General features: G+C 45.3%; 2 protein-coding genes across 2 annotated transcripts in view; one reads left to right on the plus strand and one right to left on the minus strand.

Annotated features, from left to right (window-relative positions):
* Window positions 1-20,384, plus strand: part of LOC111068680 — a 91,540-nt gene that overhangs the window by 42,696 nt on the left and 28,460 nt on the right. The window contains exons 3-4 of the mRNA XM_041595457.1: window positions 18,178-18,760; window positions 18,857-19,274. Coding sequence (XP_041451391.1) covers window positions 18,494-18,760; window positions 18,857-19,274 — 685 coding nt within the window. The 5' untranslated portion in view covers window positions 18,178-18,493. The remainder of the gene's footprint in view (window positions 1-18,177; window positions 18,761-18,856; window positions 19,275-20,384) is intronic.
* Window positions 16,685-17,395, minus strand: LOC111068682. The gene has a single exon (XM_022358342.2). The coding sequence runs from the start codon at window positions 17,236-17,238 to the stop codon at window positions 16,801-16,803; it is 438 nt and encodes a 145-aa protein (XP_022214034.1). The 5' UTR covers window positions 17,239-17,395; the 3' UTR covers window positions 16,685-16,800.

Below are 20,384 nucleotides of genomic sequence, written 5' to 3' on the forward strand. Positions count from 1 at the left end.
AAACTGTGGACTGGGGGGACTGGGGGGACTGGGGGACTTTGGCCTCTATGAGGCAGTTGGCAATATGCCTTATAACCTCATAACTAATTCATGTGGATCCCACCTAGCGCTTTATGCATATTCATTTTGTTGTTGGACAGGTGCTGTAGAGGATGTAGAGTCGACCCTTGCTTCAACCCTTGCCCCATGAGGTAGACACCGACAAAGAGGGCGAGCAAAGGGAGTGGGGTGGGGGGCGGGAGTGAGAGAGAAAGAAAAAGTTTTCCCCGTTCATTTGGTCTCGTAAACACGTTTGTCTCATGTCGGGCACAAGTTGCACGTTCTCGTTTTCTCCTTTCTGGCACTCGTTGCAGCGTCGCTTCTAGGCACGTCTCGACTATCCTAGCGCTCACCTTTCCATAACCCCCATAGCCCCAATGCCCCACCCATCACCCCTGCATCTGTACATCGCTCCTCTAAACTCTGTCGCAACTTTCAGGCTTGAATAATTCACATTTGGAGAATGGCAGCTCGGAAATTCAATGCCAAAGTAGCAAAAACGTCGGAGATCCCCGCGGACTGCAAAAGAAAAGTAAAACATTTAAACGCATTTGACAGAAGTCTTTCGAAATTAACCACCTCCCCACCAGATCCGGACACCCCATCATAATTCCAAGTTAATTGCTTCGGCCCCGCTAAGCCCTTCCAATCCTCAATCCTCAATCCTCAATCACCAATACCCAATCCATATTATGAGGCTCAGTCGCCAAATTGACTAAATTCCATGCAATCCTGCCTGGTTGGACGTACGGGCTTATAGCATTGTCATTAGCTAACAAATCCCAGATTGGGATTACCATATAAAGGCGAGCGGTTACCACCCCCAACCAAACAAAGGGGAGGACCGAGGGCGTTCCAAGTATCAAATCTGTAAATTTAAAATATGTAGGTACACCTCAATTGTGTTTAGATAAAATTAAATAATATTAATCTAAAAAGTATTTCCATTAAGACTTTTAACATTATTAAGTGATATATTTTCTGCTTAAAATCACTAGCGAATTCCACCTTCCTCGAAGAAAAACCCAAAATCTGGGCATGAAAATCAATAAATTGAAATAATTCATTCGTGTTTGTCTGGGGCCATCGACGACTTCTTGCAATTAATCTCAAATGAACTGAGCTGATTCAGATTGGGAAAGGAAAGAAAGAGAGCAAAGATGGTGAGAGAGGCAGAGGGCAGGAGAGCAAAGTGGCTTTCATGCATCGCCGCCTAAGGTTTTGGCAGGGCATTTCAAGTGGTTTTTCGGTGTGAGATATTTAGGCATTTGATTAATGCCGAAGGCAAGCAAATAGCTTAAGAAGATGGAGATACAAATAGCTGAGGCTTCATATAGAAAGACGAAGAGAGATACATAAATAGCTTAGGCCAAAGCTGGGACTAATCGGCAACAGTGTAGGGCGTTGGATCCAGACTGTTGAATGAATGAAACGGAAACAGAAACACAAACACAAACTAAAACAGAAAAGAGTTAGATAATAAGTCTGTGTATTAAATATCCATTTCCCACCCCCACGGGTCTTTATTAGTGCATTTTAATCCTCTGGAAGCAACTATAAAGGAAAGACGTAATTTAAAAAAAAAAAAAAAATATATATGGACCATAAACGAACTTCAACATGGGGCGAAATCGTATGGTTTTCGAAATATTTTCCCGCTAATGGATCGCATTCAATTAGCTGGCAAAAAGAGCAGGAAATTATACTGGAAAGAGACTGCGGCGCAGACATGCATCAATCTTGATGGGAGGAACAGGAACACCCGCCTTCAGCGCCTTTCCATATTCCTCCTCCTTGTTGTCTCTTCTTTTTATGTTGCTTTCCCTGCCCTCGGCTGTTGGCTAATTAAGTTCTAGGAGATGCGTGAATTTCAAGTTAATCAAATGCCAATTAACTGACATTTCCATCGAGAAAGCCAATGGTTATGGGTATGGGTATGGGTCTGTGTCTGTGTCTGGGTCTGGGGGATAAGACATCTCATAATGAGCTATTGCCTCACTGAAGACTCAAGACCGAAGACGGAGTAATGGAATCAGTAGGAGAAGCAGAAGCAGAAGCAAAAGTGAGGCCAACATGTGGGGATTCCTTTGTTCTGGCCAAAATGAATTTATTTTAGCTAACATTTTCTTGTGTGTGTTTCCATTGGGGCGTATGTGTACACACACACACACACGCACAAACACACAAACACCCATACGGACACGATTCCGGCTCATTGATTGCACGGCCATCGAACAAAAGCCAGCAAAGTGTCAACTTTTCGAATTGATAGCCAAAAAAAGATACCATGAGGAGAGTGGGAAGCAGCAAATGGAATGGACAGAGGCAGTAGTCAGGTTGAAACGTATCAAGTATTGATAATGTATAAGGATAATAATATAATATACATATGTATGTATATGTACTTATATATAGAAGGAAGATTCTGCCATGGCCAACGATAGAATTCTGGCACAGTGGTAGCAGACGGCGATAGAGAGAAAGTCTCTGAGCTTGAACAGATTTTTCCGGCAAAGGTTAGTAGACGTTCCGGCAGAAGCAGTGGAAATAATTCCTGGCTATTTTTCGGGCAAATGTATCTGGTCTTGTTTATTCCGATGTCATGCTTTTACTCCAGGACAACGTTTTATTTATAATAATATTAAGTCTTTACTAACTAACTATCGTTGGAATGGTTATTAAAAGCAATCTACGAGGGTAAAATGGCAGTCTCACACCTGCATCCCAGTTAAAGCCACGCAGAGTAAAAAGAAGGTACTGGCGTACTTTGCACTGGGGGCACCATACACAAGAGCCGTACTCTGAAATCGCACGAGCAAGCAAGATATAGAGAGTCTTCGTTATATAGGGGTCGTCAAACTCCTTTGACCACCTTTTAATAAATATTAAATAATAATAAATTAATTAATTAAGCCCCTGGCCTTATTTAGCATGGTGGAAATGTGTTCAGAAAACTTTAACTTGGGGTCTAGTTTAACACCAAGATCATCAAGAAGAGATCTCAAGAAAAGAGAAGAGGAGCCACCGCATTACTTTGCCTTTCGAGGCATTTAGGTGTAACATATTTGCACAACACCATGACTGAAAGTTATTGAGATCGGCTTGCAAGCGAGAGTGAAATTAAATGTCCTTATACTGGACACAGAGCTTAACATCATCCGCATACATGAGTACTCGAGAGTTTTTTAGTACTGAAGGCAGGTCATTAATAAAGAGTGTGAAGATTAGGGGGCCTAGATGGCTGCCCTGTGGTACTCCAAAGGTAACCTTAACAGGTGAAGAGAAGGAGCTTTGAAGAGGACTCTTTGAGACCTAGAACGAAGGTAGCTAGAAATCCATCTCAAAAGATTAGGCGGAAACCCTAAAAGGTCAAGTTTTTGTGCTGGAAGGGAATGGTTTACATAATCGAATGCTTTCCTGAAATCAGTGTAAACAACATCCGTCTGCAAGTGACCTTGGAAGCCTTTAATGATAAAAGAGGTAAACTCTAGTAAACTCTGAGATGGAGACATAAGGGATTTGCAGAGATGCTGCAAGTGCGGAGTTAAAATTTGTTCAAACATTTTAGAAATATCGGATAGCTTGGACGTACCTCTATAATTGTAAGTGAAAGTTCCCCTGCATTAAAATACATTTATCGATAGATCTTGTTAAAGAAAGCAGCTGCAATTGTTGATAAAAATACAGCTGATCCCCGGCGTAAGCATTCTGTGTAAATTCGTTAAAACGAAATTGGATTCCATTCCATTTAACAATTTATGGCAATATGAGAGTCAACTGAGAGTTGACTGAACTTAAATCTACAACTTAAGTATCTGCAAAATCAATTTGTAATACTCTTAAGTATTACCAGCTTAATGAGAAGCTATTTCTTCATGTTATTCTTTCATTATCCGCACTGTTCTGAGAGGATTTCCCCAGGATTCACATACATACAGACATGAATATGTACATATGTACATACGTATGTCCCGCTCCTTAGATTTTCGAGTAACCGCAACAATGCGACCAGAAACCCCCATGGGAAAATTGCTTGAATATTTCCGCACACGCAGCAGCAATGATGCAATGCACTTGGAACCCTGTCCGCTCTCCCCGTCCCTGTCCGTCTCCCTGTCCTTGGCGCACTGTCTACCCCTTCTGCTGCATCGTGGATGGATCGGGTATGGTAGCTGCTCCGCTCCCTTGGTTCACTCAGCTATCTGCGCTTAATTATAATATTAATTAAATTGAATTGCCGCCAGCATTTGGCAGCAGCAGCAGCAGCAGCTGTTGCCGTTACCGAGCTCGAGTATTGCTGGTGTAGTTCAGGTTCAGGTTCAGGTTCAGGTTCAGCTTCAGCTTCTGGTGGTGGGGAGTATCTTCCGGCATATATCTTCCATATGTATCTGCTGTGGTTGCTGTTTGTCGTTTTTGGTTAATCGGTAAATCAACTGCAAACAGCTGCTGGGGCAGAGTCCTTGTCCTGAGTCGCCTTGTCGTCGGCTACCCTGTAAGTATAGGTACAGGTACATTGATGGTACGATTAGACCTTCAGTAAAGAGATTTATATTTAAGTAGATGCTCAGCACTCCTATGAGCCGAAGGATCTTCTGAATATCGATACGCTGCCCTTTGAAGGGGTATCTCCCCGTCGGCGAATGCCCAGAAATGGGCAGCATCTGTCAACTGTCGAATGCCGAGAAACGCTCCGAACTGATGGACTCATTTCGGTTGGTTTAATGCTTCCGTGGTCTCTGCGGTTAGTTGTGCATTTCATGGGTTAATGAATCTCCCTCTTTCTCTGGCCCCTCCCTGCCACTGCGGCAGAGCATGTGCGGCACAGGATATCCCGCAAAAAAGGGCGCAAACACACACTACACTTATTTCCAATGACCATATGCAAATTGTGGCAATTTTAGCTCGGGCAAAAAAAAAAAAGTAAAAGAAAAGTAAAATGTAAAACTGCGAAGAATATAAAACTTTGATGCGGGCACGTTGCAAGTTGCAACCTGTCAAAAAAAGAGCGAGCTGGGGGGCGAGCCATTTAGCTAATAGCCAATTAAGTAATTAAGTGGCAGCAGTTGTGGTGCTGTCGGCACTGAAACGGGTGAGGGGTTGAGAGGTTGGGAGGTTGGGAGGTTGGGAGGTTGGGAGGTGTCCGGTAAACGTGACAACTGCAAATTGTAGAAGGTTTTAGCCAGAGTGTTTTGGCGTGAAATCGTTTTGTCGGTGGAATTTATGAGTTGCGAGGAGCTAACCGTGCCGCCAATGGCCATCGATTAGCACCAAGTCAACGCCAGTCGCCAGTCGCCAGCCTAGTCAAGTCGAGGCAGTAGCAGGTCCTTCGTCCTGCGGCCTTGACTGGAGCTTGAAGCTTGAAGCTTGAAGCTTGGTGGGCCTTGGGTTTTTCGGGGCGGGTAATTAAAGTCACGTCTGCCGTCTAATTAGTTTTGACCCAAATTACCCGCCAGAGCATTAAGGAAATGAATTGCACAAAAAAACCAAAAATAGGTGGCGAAAGGCATGAAGAAAAACAAACCGACAGCAGTAGGTACTACAAGGAAAATCCGAAAGGGGAAAATTGTGTGAAAATGTGATTTTAATAAATGCTGAATTCGGCAAGGGCAGGGAAAGGCATGGAACGACAGGGAACGGCATAAAGCAAAACACCAAACGGCATGGCACGGTGCGGAATGGAATGGAACCTCTTCTCTCGAAATTAGAAATTACAATTTGTGGCTGCGTCTAAGGTCATGACATACATTTCCACTCGGCATCCACTCCGCTCCGCTCCAATCCACCACTCTACACTCCTCTCCTGCCCTCTTTTGCGGCACCTGGCAGCTTGTGGGGAAAGAGGCAACCAGAGAGAGAATTCCCAGAGATTTCCCGCCTTGAATAATTGTCGAACGGCTGTCGAGTAGGCGGCTTAGTCCGTCCACGCACAGTGGCAAGGAAATGACGATGAATATGCCTAAAAAAAATATGCAAATTTCATTGTTTTTACCAGAACAGAACCACAGAACCAGAATGTGGAAGGGCTGGAGCATCTCTTGGGAAAAGAAAAATTTCCCCAGAGTCATTCAACTGAAAAATCTGCCTGTTCAAGCCAATCAATTCTGCACAAGCAAAGTATCTCATCTCTCTCTCTCTCTCTCTCTCTCTCTCGCTCTCTCTCATCCATCCAAAAGTGTCAGTCATTGAAGGAGGTGACCGTAACTCCTTTCTTATAGTACCTTTATTTAGTGAGCATTTTCGTTGCTATTCGTTTAAGGGTAGGCTGCTAAAGGGGCACGTACGTACCCGTACCCGTACCCGTAGCCTAGTACTGACAGACACAGAGCAATCGGACATTCCAAGAGCATTTAGTCTGAAATGAATTTCCACTTTGTGCCTGTCGTGCCCATAAATATGCAATTACTTTTGCTGCTAAGTATTCGCAAGTTTACTGTGTTTGCTGTACATTGCTTCACTGTGCCATATTTTCAAATTCGCACTGCAGAACGCAGCTGTCGCCGCAGGCGTGAGAAAAACTTGGCTTCAAGTGTACGTAGAGAGGGGCCAAGACAGTGGGACAGTGGGACAGGGGACAGGGACAGGGACATGGCAAGCCTGTAATTAAATCCAGCTTCAATTTATGTTGGGGGGGCAGAGCAGGAGCAGAGCCCGAGGAGGGAGAACGGAGACGGCGATGCCCCCAAATGGCAGCCGGCATAAAGAAATTACACAAAATCCATCAACGCACGCAATGACATCAGAAGCGATGGACTCCGAGCAGGAGTCCAGAAGCTCTGCCACATGACGAAGCATTTTCCACTAAGAGGAGGGGACTTGGAGTTGGCGTATGGATAGGAATGGGGCGAAGATTGGGGAAGGGTCAGGCGATAATTACCAAAGTCTCTGGGGGGGCCAGAGGCATGCGTTTCCGGATGTCGTTTACCATTCCAATGTCGACAGCGTCGTCTTCCCTCCTCCATCACCATCTCGTGTTTGGCTGTTAATTCGGTTTCATGTTTTCCATTTTGAGGCGCCATTTGCCTGCGGCAATAAAACTCAACAACAACGACAACGACAGCGTAGAGGAGGAGGAGGAGGAGGAGCACTTTGCCCCATACAAAGTCGGGAGCCACATCATCATCATCAGCAGCAGCAGTAGCAGCAGTAGCATCTAGCACATCATCCTCTCCACATCCATCCCATGATCATATGCCCTCGCCTGCCCTCATCTTTTCTGAGTTTTTGCTGTCAACGGCATTGGCCTCCCGTCCATTGTGGGGCGGCCAACTTGTTGTGCGGGTCTTCGGATTGGGTTTCGCTCTTTAAACCCAGATGGGGGGATGGGGGATGGGGATGACTTACCCTACTACTACTGTCTGTTTGGCCTCCAGGACCTCCAACTTTTCCTGTGGATTTCTCTATTTTCTATTTTGATTTCCTTCAGATGTCCCATCTCTCTTTTCAACCAAAAATCCAATTCCGTTCCTTTGATTGGTTCACATAACTTTGGGGGGAAAGTTCAGGTTTTCGTTTGCGGTCCTACCAGATGCAATTGTATCTTGTATCTGTGCTGCAGCCACCTGTGGCGGTCTTTGTACCCAGAACCCGGGGTGAAGCACAGAGAGATATATATGAGAAAGGATTATTAAATTTGTTGGCTTAACTGTATTGATAGCTACAGTCTTACGGAGTGTATAATTACTCTTAATTGAAATTAGTTTTGGAATCATTTCGTCTAAGTTTTTATGGCTCTCAAGCTGAAGATAAAACTCAGATTTTCGACTGCCATGCAAGGCATTCTCGTGCCCTGACAAGGGATGAGTAATTCTTCTCGTAGCTCAGCTGCGGCTTCTTCTGTGCCTAAGCAAACGGCCAACGCTTAATTTCGCTGGAACCGTAGAATGCGAGGATAATGGGTGGGTGGAGTTGGCTTTGCCCTCATCTCTCTCATCCTCCATCTCCTCGAAGATAAAACTACGATGCTGCTTCGCCTCAGACTCAGTCTCAGTCTCAGCCTCAGCCTGCTCAAGGCTTCTGTCAGACATCAGGTGCAAAACAGTTTCTATTTTCACAACTTTTAGTATAATTAATTCAAATGCTTTCCATGAAAGAACACACAGGCAGGTCGGTGCGGAGGCATGGGCAGTGGCAGGGGCAGGGGCAGTGGCAGTGGTTGTTGCAGGCATGGGTTCTTAAAGGTGGGTGGAAGGCAAAAGGAAGCAGCTGTGGCATTTATGTAAAGTAGCCCCCCACCTCACCCTCTACTTCTCCTACATTTCTCTCTCGTGTGTGTGTGTGTGTGTGTGGCAGAGTTTGTCTTTATTAACAGTTTAGTTTGTATTTTTTATTTTGTTGGTGCAGCCGATTAACAGTACACAAAATGTTAACTGAAGCTAAATTTAAGGCGCTTCCAGGTAAAGTTTCCCTCCCCAAAAACCAGAATCTTGATGGTAGCTTACGCACGAAAGTTTCTAGGCCAGGGAGCATGGCTGTACATATGCTATCCCTTTGGCACGGCACGGCACACACACTTTAATGGGCAGCAAACTCAGCCAGAAACTCGTATGTGTGAAAACCAACCAAACCAGCAGAAGGATTTGCGGGTCGAAGGAAAATATGGAAGATATTTTCCGAACAAATTAGACATGCAAAATTGTGTCCCAAGATAAAGTTTGCTTTTTATTCGATATGGAAATTTAGATACATATGAGAATGATTTTATGTTAATTTAGTATGGCTTATTAACGGGATACCAGTATGAACGAGTGCTAGAAACAGCAATTCCACAGCTACTCGTATGCCAAAGGTCGAGACCAGGCCAGACTGACTGTCCGCGTTCCGATTAGCGATCTGGGGCCTCGACTCTCGTTGCTCGGGTTTCATTAGTATGCATTGATAGTTGGTTCCCCTTGCTGCCGACATCGACGAGCCCCAAAGTAATTGAAAGGGATATAAAAATTAATTTACGAGCTTTGCACGCGAATCGGATTTCACCGCCCCTCCGCCCCGACACGCCACTCCTCCCGCTCGAATTAAAGTTAAAGCCGGATAACACATGTGTGCGTGCCACCACCAGGTGCCAAGAGACTGGAAAGTCGAAAAGAGAGTGAGTGGGAGAGTGGGCGTGCGGGTGAACGGCAGGGATTGTAATGTATACACCTGTCGTAGATGGACTTGTGGGTTAAGTCCCTGGAGCTAGGAAAAGCCTTGTTCCCAGATGGGATTCCGGATATTCTGTGACCCGAATTTCCCATTTCCAAGTTGACAAAAATATCAACGAAAAGGGCAAGGTGGGTTCTGTGGTGTTTAGAGGGGGGGAATTATAATAGAAGAAAGGTGTATAAGGGTGTAATAGATTACAGTGTATACTATTTATGTTTAATTGCAGCATGTTAAGGCTTTTAAATCAAAAATTAATGATATTCGAGCGTCTTAAAGATGACAGAAATAATTTGATATTTGAAGACAGCAATAAGTTATCGATTTATCTTCAATATTCCATCAAAACTTTCATCGATTTGTTTATTTTTGTTGCGAATAAATTAAACGGAAACGATGGCAATCTCCAATAATTTATCATCAAGTGGCGATGCTTGCCAAATATCTTCATTTCGGCTTTCATTTTCTTTTTTGTTTCCTTTTCCGCTTTTGCGATGCTCTAACAACAGTTTGATAGTCATGAAACGCACTGTGGCACATCCTTTCTCGTTATTCGTGCCAAATCGGGTTCCAATCAATGTGGAATCTCTTGAACAAAACAATTGAACATTTTTTTTGTTTTCTCTTTTTTTTCTGTGGGATAAGAACTCACTAAAGGGAACGTGAAAGCTTCTCTTACAACTCTTTTTAGTCTCGCCACAGTCTCTTTATTCGCTTACATCCTCCTCTTTCTCTTTCTCTCCCTCTCTCTTTCTCTTTCTCTCTGTGTTTCGATCTCTTTCTGTGCATCTGTTGGCAAGCAAATAACTGACTGGGGGCATCCTTGTCGTTGACAGGCCAACCATTTTGCGGGTGTCCATGTCACGGCAACGCCAGCAACAGCTGAAAAATAAACGTTTCACAAAACACTCTTGCACACACACACACACACACACACACACACAACACACACGTAAAAGCAAACACTTGAAAATGAAACCCCACTCGGGCAGAATTTTCAGTTCTTTCTCTACCTTTCCCTCTCTGCATTTGTTTTTTGTTTTTGTTTTTTTTTTTGTATTTTCCAAAAGATTCTCAAGTTGCCACAATGGCGAATGCGAATGGCGAGATGATGATGATGGCGACACTGGCACAGACGGAAACACGTGCAAGCCCATAAATACAGGGGCCGGGAGAGAGCAGCAAAGCTGTAGATAGGCGAGCGAAAAGAACAGGATAGGGGGCACAGGACAGGTGGATATGTGGATAGGTTGGATGGCCAGGGAAGAGCGGGACATCGGGCGGTAAAGCAGGTGGCAAGTTCAGGTTTTGAGCTTTCTCGCTTTGGCAAATAAACGTGCGAAAAACGCAGCCAAAAACTCGTGGACTAAAGCAAAATGAAAGAGCAAAGGGGAGGGAAACGACTGGTGGATACTGTTGAAAACTTCAAAGAAGAGCATACAAAAACCATATGTAAATGTGCAAATCGTAATAATTATAAAAGTTACGAAAATCTTAGCGCGAATTTAATTACTTTTAATGCCACACAAAACAAATATTCCGATCTATTTTTATTTAATTTTTTATTTTTATTAAATATAGTGTATAGGGTGCAATATTAAAAATAAAGAGGCAACAGACATTTTACGGAGTACCAGCAAGATTCGTGAGAATGTAATTACAAGCATTTATAATCTATTTTGTAGTATGTTAAGAAATTGAAGGAAAGTCTGCTCCCAAGCGAAAATCTGTGAGGATTTCTAATTGAATTAATCCACATTCAAACTTGTAGCATAATCTTCATAGTACATCTACCCAGACACTAATTAAGTATGCGCTTAGCATGTGTACAAATGTGATGGTAACCCACAAATATCTTGGACCTGCTTCCCCTTTGCCGCAAACAACTCTGAGGTACCCTCTTCGGTTCGGTTCTGTTCTGTTCTGGTTATGAAAACAGTTGGCTGACTTGCTGGGTTGTGTTGCCAGCTGCTGTTGTTCTGCGCGTTCCCAAAAACCGACAACAACAACAACCATTCCTTCTCAACCACTCCCACAAGTGGCATGAGGGGCTATGAGGATATGAGGCAGCCACAAATCATTCGCAGAGGAAGAGCGGACAGAGCGGACACAGCAGGGAGAAGTGTTTTGCGAAAGTGTGCCACAGATTGCAGAGACTCACGTGCATCCTGAGCAACTGCAGATGTATGTTCTCTTCTGTTCTGTTCGGTTCGGTTCGGTTTGGGTTGTGGTGCTTCATCGTTCCATTTTGCCATCCTTCCATTCTCCCATCCTGATGATGCTTGAGCCTCATATTTTGCACTTTGACGGCTGCCAAGCCGCACACACACTGACTGCCAAAAGTTAACCCCATCAAATGGATTACAGCCTGCAAAAAAAAAGGACATGACTTTTTCGCAGCCCAAAATTGCATTTTGTTTGCTTACGTTTCCTCCCTGCGTTAATCCGGCAAAAGTCAAAGGATTTGTTTGGCTTAACTGTGTGTGCCTGAACGCCAAGCCAAGCGAGAGATTAAATTAAGGGATAAATATGCGTACGTACAAACATTTACAAACACATATACGGAAAAAGGTGAAAAAATACAAATAAAAGGAAGATCAAATTTAGCGGATTTTTTTATCGCCTAAAAGGAAATAAAAAAGAGAAAAAATTTGTATTTTATTTTACATTCTGCGGCATGTCTGCTGGGGGAGTGCACAAACTTAACTCCAACACTGTGGTCACCTCCGTAAATTTTCTAAATACTTGTATTATATATTTGTGTGTGTGTGTTTGTGTGTGTGTGTGTGTGGGCGTGTCATTACCTCTGCCACCGCGATAACCAACCTCATCAGCAGCGCCCCAGCGCCTTTGGCGATTTTTTTTACATTCTGTGGCCTCTCGAGACCGTGACAGCGACTGACTCACCGACCTACCGACCCAACGACCCACTGACTCCCTGACTACACAACCAACCCACTGACTGACTGTCTGACGGTACTTGATTGTAAGAGTGCGTGTTTAAGCCTCCTCCTCCTTTGTCAGCCCTCTCCTGGCTGTGTGTGGTGTGTTTCTGTCAGTTCATTTCCATCACACAATTTGCAGTTCTTCCATGTCACCAAGCACCCAACCAAAATTGCCCCCCAAAAAACAAAGAGCTGCCAAAGAGGGGAAAAAGAAAGCGCACTCACATTCACATTCATAAAATGCCCAAAAAAAAAAAAAAAAAAAAAAAAGAAAAACCCAAAAGAGAGCGAAAACCAAAGCGCATGCAACATTTTTCATCAAATAAATCAAACATGGAAATTTGATTGGTTTCTGCTTTCAGCAGCAGCCCGAGGCACTCGGAAAACCCAAAACAGATTCCGGAGCATAAAGCGCACTTTCCCCCAGCCCCACCAATTTTTCCTGCAGCATCTCAGAAAGGAGAAAGCGAGTGAGATAGGGAAGAGATCAACTCTACAAATGAAAAAATGTAGATAAAACAATTGGATCGACCAGAGTATGCCCAGGGAATGCCACAAAAATATACATTGATCTGTAGATATGGCAGACAGCAAAAGATAAATATGGGAAAAAATTGCTCAGCGCATCTATCAACATAGAATGCGAAGGTAAAAATGGTTTAAAAGTTGAAAAAAAAAACTATGGGAACCAATGAAAATAAAATGAGAATTTATTTGGCAATTATTTTAAAATACGAGTATATGAGATTTTCTAAATTGAAAAGGGTTTCCTTCCCGTTAAGCTTGAGTGAATATCAACATTTACTTAAATATCCCACTGCATATTCTCCATTAAAACATAAAGCACTAAAGGGCGGAGGCTTTCGGGATGCACTCTATGCAGAGCTGCGAGCAGCTGCCTTGGATTGAGACTCGTGCGTTCCTCTGCCTCTCTGCCGCATGCCCAGATTTCACTCCTTTGTCTTCTGCCACTTTTTCTTGCCTCTCCGCATACGAAACGCAATTTATTATGCAAAACCAAAATATGTTTGCCCCAGCATGTGTGAGTGTGTGCGCGTGGGGGCGGTAGAGGCGCTGGAATACAGTGCCTGCTAAGAGTGGAATCTTTTAGTGTGGAAAATCTGTGCCGCACAAGCACAAGCAGCCGGAGTAGTCGTGCTTCGGGGAGAAGCACCACCCCCACCACCACCGAGCATCATCATCATCATCATCATCTTCCTCGACTCGACTCGACTCGTCTTGAGAGTGGCACTGACCAAAGTGACTCCGCCAAAGTCCATTGTTGCTACGAGTGTGCGTGTGGTCCGGATATTTGTAAAATAATGTCAACAAAAATCCAATTTCCTTTTACCTTCCCGTTTGAATATTGCGCATACTTATAAATACGCGCTGCGCTTGGCTCCAACCTGAACCTGCTCAGGCCAGGAAGTGGTGGCTGCCGCGAGTCGTCCTTGGCAAGGCTATCGGGAATGCAGGATGCAGCATATAAGCAGCAGCAGCAGCAGCAGCAGCATGAGGTTAGCGAAAGCAATGGCGACGGCGAAGGCGGGGGCAGTTCAAGGAGTCACTACTGCGGCTCCTTCTTCTTCTGCACTTGACATTTTACTGGGATTTCGTGACGAAGGAGCACCGGAGTAGCAGCAGCGCTGTAACCGCAGCAGGGACTTCAGTCGACTGAAGGGAATACAGGCAGTGGGAGAAGGAGTGCAGTTGTCGCCTGACTGCACGTTTTCTGCTTGTTTAGTTAAGCGCCTTGCCGTACATACTACGTGCATGCACTGAGAGAAATTTGCTCGTCTGCAATCAATTAGCAGCCACTCGCACGGGTATTTCTGTCCGGCCATCGTAGTTGCTCCGACTTCCTGCAACATTAATGGAAGGTGGCATTTGCTTCCCCGTTCGTTTCCCAAAACTTTAAACACATTTGAAGGCAGGCTGAGTCATAGCTGCCCAGTACCCAGAGGGTATACCCTAGGTCGATCTATTTACCGCAAAACTATCGTATCGTAGTATCGTATTTGTTTCCCATCATCATTTTGTGAGGGTTTTGCTTCCGCTGCAGTTTACCTTTTGGAGCGGCATATCCGCTTTCCTTTTTCCGCCACACTTCATCAAAATCATGAAAAGGATGAGGGGGGTTGCACAAGGAAACAGGAAAATGCGAAGACGAAGGAGGCAGATGGAGAGGGTAGAGAGGGAGTGGCAGAGAGCACGGTGGGCAAGGGGAGCAAGGGGAGCAACAGGAGCAGTAGCATAAGATGAAGCTTGCACACGATTATTGTGTATTGTTATAATAAAGTTCAGCTTCATTTCCTTTACCGTTTCGTTTCCATTTTCATGGCATAGTACGAGTATATGGCCGAACGTATACTGATGGTACTCGGTCGCAGTCTGAGGCTCACACTCAAGTGCGTCTACTCGTAAGTATGCGAGTCCTTTTGTTGTCCATGGCCACCTCCACCTGCACCTCCACCTCCATCCTCTAATACTTGTACTCGTACTCGTACTCGTACTCGTACCCGTGCTTGCACTTAATTTCCCTCTGTTCACATCGTTGATTTTCCTCAGAGCCATCGAAGTGTTTGCCCGAGACTGCCACCTGACCTTCATTTGTGGAGAAGATATGGGCGATATGGGGCGGGAGTATACAGGAGTGGGCATAGGATTGGGGTATCTCCATTTCCCTCTATTCATGGCATGGCTCATGGCTCCGTAAATTGTAATTTATTTCAATCTCATTTTAATAGATATTTATGCTTTGTTTTTACATTCGTCGTGCGGCGCTTTTAATGCTTACATTTCCGACATTTCAATAAATTAAGTTTCGCCCTCTACTCATCGTACTACGCGTGTGTTTGGTTCTCCCCGCTGTGTCCATTGTCATTTCTTTTTTTTCTTGTTTTTACACTCGATCTGTTGACAGTTGAAAATGGAAAATGGAACCCCCCCCTCCCACACACACGTGATGCAATACGCATGAAAATTAAATAATGCGGAAATGGGAGTCAGGTTTCAGTTTGATTTAAGTGCTTTCTGCCAGCCAAACAAAATTTAAAAACCATTTGGGGAAGGTTCTTTTCTTGGAAGTGACTATTGCTAATCGAAATGCATTTCATTTATACATTTCCCCGACTCAAACAGCCAATGGGAACGATCGAATGAACATCCATCCGTAATCCTACATCGCACATCGAACATCCCACGTACCACGTCCCACATCGTTCGTTAGCGATGACAAAATAAGTAGTTAAAGAGCTTAACAAACCAACGACGACTATTAGGGTACCCTGGAGGGGTGCATGGAGGGAAGAAGCAAAGAGACAGCAAAGGGCACCATTTTTTCCAGCGACTTACATTTAACAAGAAAATCACATTAACTGTTGTTGTTGTTGTTGTTGTTGTTGTTGTTTTTGTTGGTGGTGCAGTTGTGTTATTTCTTTTGCACGTGGAAACGTCGACAGCAGAGTGGGTAAAATGCATAAATCATTTGGTAAACAGGTGCTACCAAAGAAAGCACCAAAGAACGGCAGCAATGACAACAATGGCGATGCCTGTAATTTTCCCAAGTACCAGGACATATGCGAGCGCACACACACACACACATCGACAAACACTCACACTCCCACTCACATACAAGCAAACATAGGTGTGTACTCTCAGCCAAGGATGCAGCCATAAACTGTGCAACTGCTGCCGTTGATGCTTCTGCATAAGTCTATCAATAAATAATACATTTTTACTTTATTGAATTTGCAAAAGCAATACGTTTTCGATAGACTCCCGAGCAGAACGCACACACAGGGTACAGCCATGAGCCATGAGCCACCAGCCAGCCATGTGATTGAGCCCAGCTCCTGCTGCTGGTTGCTGGTTGCTGGTTCCTCTGGTGCTCCTGCTGATCCATTTGCAGTTGCCATCGAACCATAAATGATGCAAATGGCCAAAATCCATCGAAACGGGCTGCAAAGAAAAATATACCTTTAAAAATAACACAACCCCCAATCAGGGGGAGGCTTCTACTCGAGTTGCGTTCTTCATTGTTGTTTGATGGAAATGTAAATGGGGCAGGGCACTTGGACTTACCGGCTAAACTACTGCTGATTTATGCTACTTACACTCACATTGCAATGTTAAGCTCCACAGTAAAATGCACACAAATATTCCCAAACTACTTTCTGTGCTGATTGCATTGTGGAAGCGCAATGGAAGCCCCAGCACTGCAAATTTTAGTTCTAGCCACAGGCCAAACGAGATGTGGGCTCGGGGCTTAGGCAAGGGCAAGGAGAAGGGAAAGGGAGGCTACAGCACTCGTTCTTTCTTGTGGCTGGAAGTTTAATTTTTGCCACATGAATATTAGCCAAGCGAGGATACAAACGCCTCCGGGAAATGATACTGCAGGCGAAAGTCAGTTCCTCATTCCTTCATTCAGCAGTAACTAGATTACATGGAAGTTTAGTTATATTTGCCAAAGGCCAAGCGAGATACGGGGCTGACTCGGGGCTGAAAAACCATGGAAATCTTCTGCCCTCTGGAACTCTCATTTCCATGAAAAAAACACTTACTTTTGGGGTTCTATTTGCCGTTTTATTGTCTTTGTTTCGGGGCTAACTTTGGTGGAATTAATGCAAAAATGTGTGGCTTCTGTTCATTTTGAGTTGGGGTCGGAAACATCCTTCTGTTAACAGCCGGGACCATTGCTATTTTTGTTCTCCATGCAGGGATATGGCCTGCAGACTCTGTTGGTTGATGCTGGCGCGGCATTGCCAACAAGCGATGGGCCCGGCTTGGATGTACCGATGCCGACCGAGACTGGCGCTGAGGCAGTGGCGGCAAGCGATCGCCCAGGTGCGGCTGTACCGGTCGTGACTGGAGCTGCTGCCTTTGATTGGTTGGACATCTGGCCGGTGCTGTAGACGTTGGCCACTCCGCCCGAGGGTCCGCTTATGCCCACGATGAGGATGCCGCCGCCGGGGCCAGACTGTGGCGGCTGCTGTCCCGATGCTTGCGACTTCTCAACGCAGGCGGGGTTGCACTGTTGCCCGGGCACTTCGGGTATGGCGCAAGCCTTGCTCGGGTGCGGTCCAATGTAGAACGGATTGAAGGGCTTGTCCTCCATGGTGTGGCGAGTGTAGTCCACAGTTGACACGCAACAAATTTTGTACGAACGAAACCAAAAAAAAAACAACAAAAAAGCCGCACACAAAATTTGGAATTTTTCAATTTTACTGAACTGTTCAGTGTAAGGTTAGCCCCAAAACTGACCTACACAGCCGTCTCGGCAGCGACATCAACCAAAACATATTTAGTAGCCTACTTTATGCCCCGAAAATGTTTTAATTTGTTCAGATATACGAAATACAGAATCGGGTCTAAGCATACGAATATTAACACAGTGACTAATGATTATGAATTGCTCCTGAATTGTCTGTAAATTGATTTTTGCAGAGGTAAGGAATCGCTCAAAAATTGTGATAAATTGACTCTAAAGAGCTTTTGGCCTTCTCATAATTATAAACGATTCATAAGTGCAATAAATCACTTGGCAATTGTCCATAAAATGTTTAATATTGGGTATTGGAATGGAGGCCTAGCCTAGCCGCTGAATAATGAATTCATTTAGCACTTTCCCCCCAGTGGCTGTGACTTGCAATTAATTTCAAATGTAAGACAACCAACAACAACATGAATGTATCCTACTCGGTGTATTGAAATGAAACTTTGACCTGTTTTGTATGGTAAAGATTACAGCTAGGATTACGACACGAAGTGGCTTGCACGAGAGCTTCACACACACACGCACACGCACACATAAACACACCCACACATAAACACACCCACACTAACGCACACTAATACCAAAATGCAACGCTGCTGGCATTGAAATTTCCGTAAATTTTGAAGAAGAAAAAAAAAGTAATACAAATACTCGCACACATATGTATGTATGTATGTAAGTATGTATGTATTTATGTATATATGTGTGTATGTATGCTGATTGCCCAGTCGTTTATTGGTTTTGTTCTGTTTCTTGTCTTTGTTTACTCGCTTCTCGCAGATGCCGAGAGATTCGACGCGGCGCCTCAAGGCCGGCTAACGCTTAACCCCCCCACAACACGCCCCAAAACGCCTCCACCTCAACCTAACCCAGACAGCTGTAACCATGTGAATGGCCAGAATGCAATTAAAACTACTAAACAACTACCAGCCAGACCAGAGCCCAGTCCACAACTAGAGAGCAGAGCGTGAGCAGCACCGCAGCACAGCAGCACAGCACAGCACAGCACCAACCAGCCATATCCAGACAGAGTGAGAGGGAGAGGAACAGGGAGCCACCGCAGAGAGACCCACCCAACACCCAACAACATCCCATCATGGCTGGGCCGCAGATACAGCACACCCAACGCCCCAACAGTGCCTACTACACAGGTCTGAATGGCAGCGGGGGTGGTGGTGGTGGTGGTGGTGGAGCCAGTGCCTCGGGTATGGCAAGCAGCGCCTCGCACACCGGACTGCACGCCCTGCGCCAGGTGACCAATGAGACGGAGCTCATCTATCGGGGCAGTCACAGCAATGGCACCGTCAACGAGCTGCCCTCAACAGCCGCTCATCATCAGCTGCTCGCGGGCCGCATCACCCAGCAGCAACAGCAACAGCAGCACCAGCAACAACAGCAACAGCTACAGCTACAGCAACATCCGCATCATCATCAGCATCAACAGCAACATCCGCATCACCAGCAGCAGCAGCAGCAGCAGCAGCATCATCAACAGCAGCAAGTCAGCAGCATTGCCGGCACCGGATCGAGTGCCACGGATGCCCTTATTGGCACCATTGCCACAAGTGCCGGTGGAGCAACAGGTGGCGGTGGAGTTGGAGGTGGCAGCAGCAGCAGCACAGCGATGACAGCTCTGGGTCACCTGAAGAAGTCCAGCACACAGCGCAGCATCGAGATAATTGTGGATGCCACCCAGTGTGGCAAGGAGGTGGGCACAACAGCGACACCGCTGGATCCTGACGATGTGGAGCAGGGTGGCGGTGGCCAGGATTCGTCCTCGTCAATGCGCAAATCGTCGCGACACCGCCATCGGCCGCTCCATCGACGCCTGATCAGCTATCTGCGCAACCTCTTCCAAGGCAGCACCACGCAAACTGGTAAGCAAGGAGATCCCCACAAACCCAGAGACCCACCCAGACTCATCCGTGTCTGTCTGTGTTCCAAGCAAGGAGGTTCCCTCCCAGCCAGAGTTACTTAAAGTCTGCCACAGAAACACAGGCGCAGTTGGTGGCCTCTATTATCTCTCTCTGATTAAACAGCAGCAGTTGATCGGTGATTTACAAGTGATTCACTCAGCTGCAAGAAAGGGCTGTGACCACAAAGGCATTTATCCTCTTCCCTAATTTGTTTTATCCAGTTTATGGCCCCTGATTTATCTGTTTATTTATCTCTTCATTTTATACTATATATTTTTTTCTTTTCGATTTTTATTTTTTGGTGTAGCGATGGCAACTCTCGTGCTGGCCTGGCGCTGCCTCTCCAAGCGTAAGCGGCAAATGTCTCCTAACCCTTTAACCCCCTTTTCGCGAGTCCACGTCCGCCACCTCTGCGCCTCTCCACCACGCTACGCCACGCCACGCTTGAAACCGCTTGGTGCTGCTCTTTGCCACGACTAACCCCATGCCAGTTCATGCTAACCGCCGCTTTGAGTTTTTGGGCCATTTCATGGCCATGAATCTACTATGTGCCAGCAGCGACACTTTTTTTCCGATTACGAATTTGGGTTTGGTGCCTGGTTGGGCGCGTAAAAACGCTCGTAAAGCGCGCGCTTGTGGTTTCGCGGCTGTTTTTGTCGCTTGCCTCAATTTATGCATGCGAAAATTTCAATTTTTGGTGTAGAAATCAATGCGGCAGCAGCATCAGCAGCAGCAGCAGCAGCAGCCTTGAACGAGTCATATACACATATTTATTTAGTGGCATTTAAAACGTAGAAAATAATCGTTGCATCGTTACATTTTCAACATTTATATCGCAGGGTATCTAAGAGGTGGATGCGGGTGTGCAACCATTCCCAGGTTTAGTTTTGCTATCAATTTAATTTGATTTTGTTTGAACTGAGGCACTTCGAGAGGCTTGCGCTTTAGCCTTTTATGTGTGCTCTGTGTCTTGCATGATTAATTATGGAAATTGATGAACCTCCACCTGCTCCTGCTCCTGCTCCTGCTCTGTTAGTGCCCAGATTGCATTGATTGTTTACGGCTCAACTA

The sequence above is a fragment of the Drosophila obscura genome, unplaced genomic scaffold (genome assembly GCF_018151105.1).
Source record: "Drosophila obscura isolate BZ-5 IFL unplaced genomic scaffold, ASM1815110v1 contig_73, whole genome shotgun sequence".
Taxonomy (NCBI): domain Eukaryota; kingdom Metazoa; phylum Arthropoda; class Insecta; order Diptera; family Drosophilidae; genus Drosophila; species Drosophila obscura.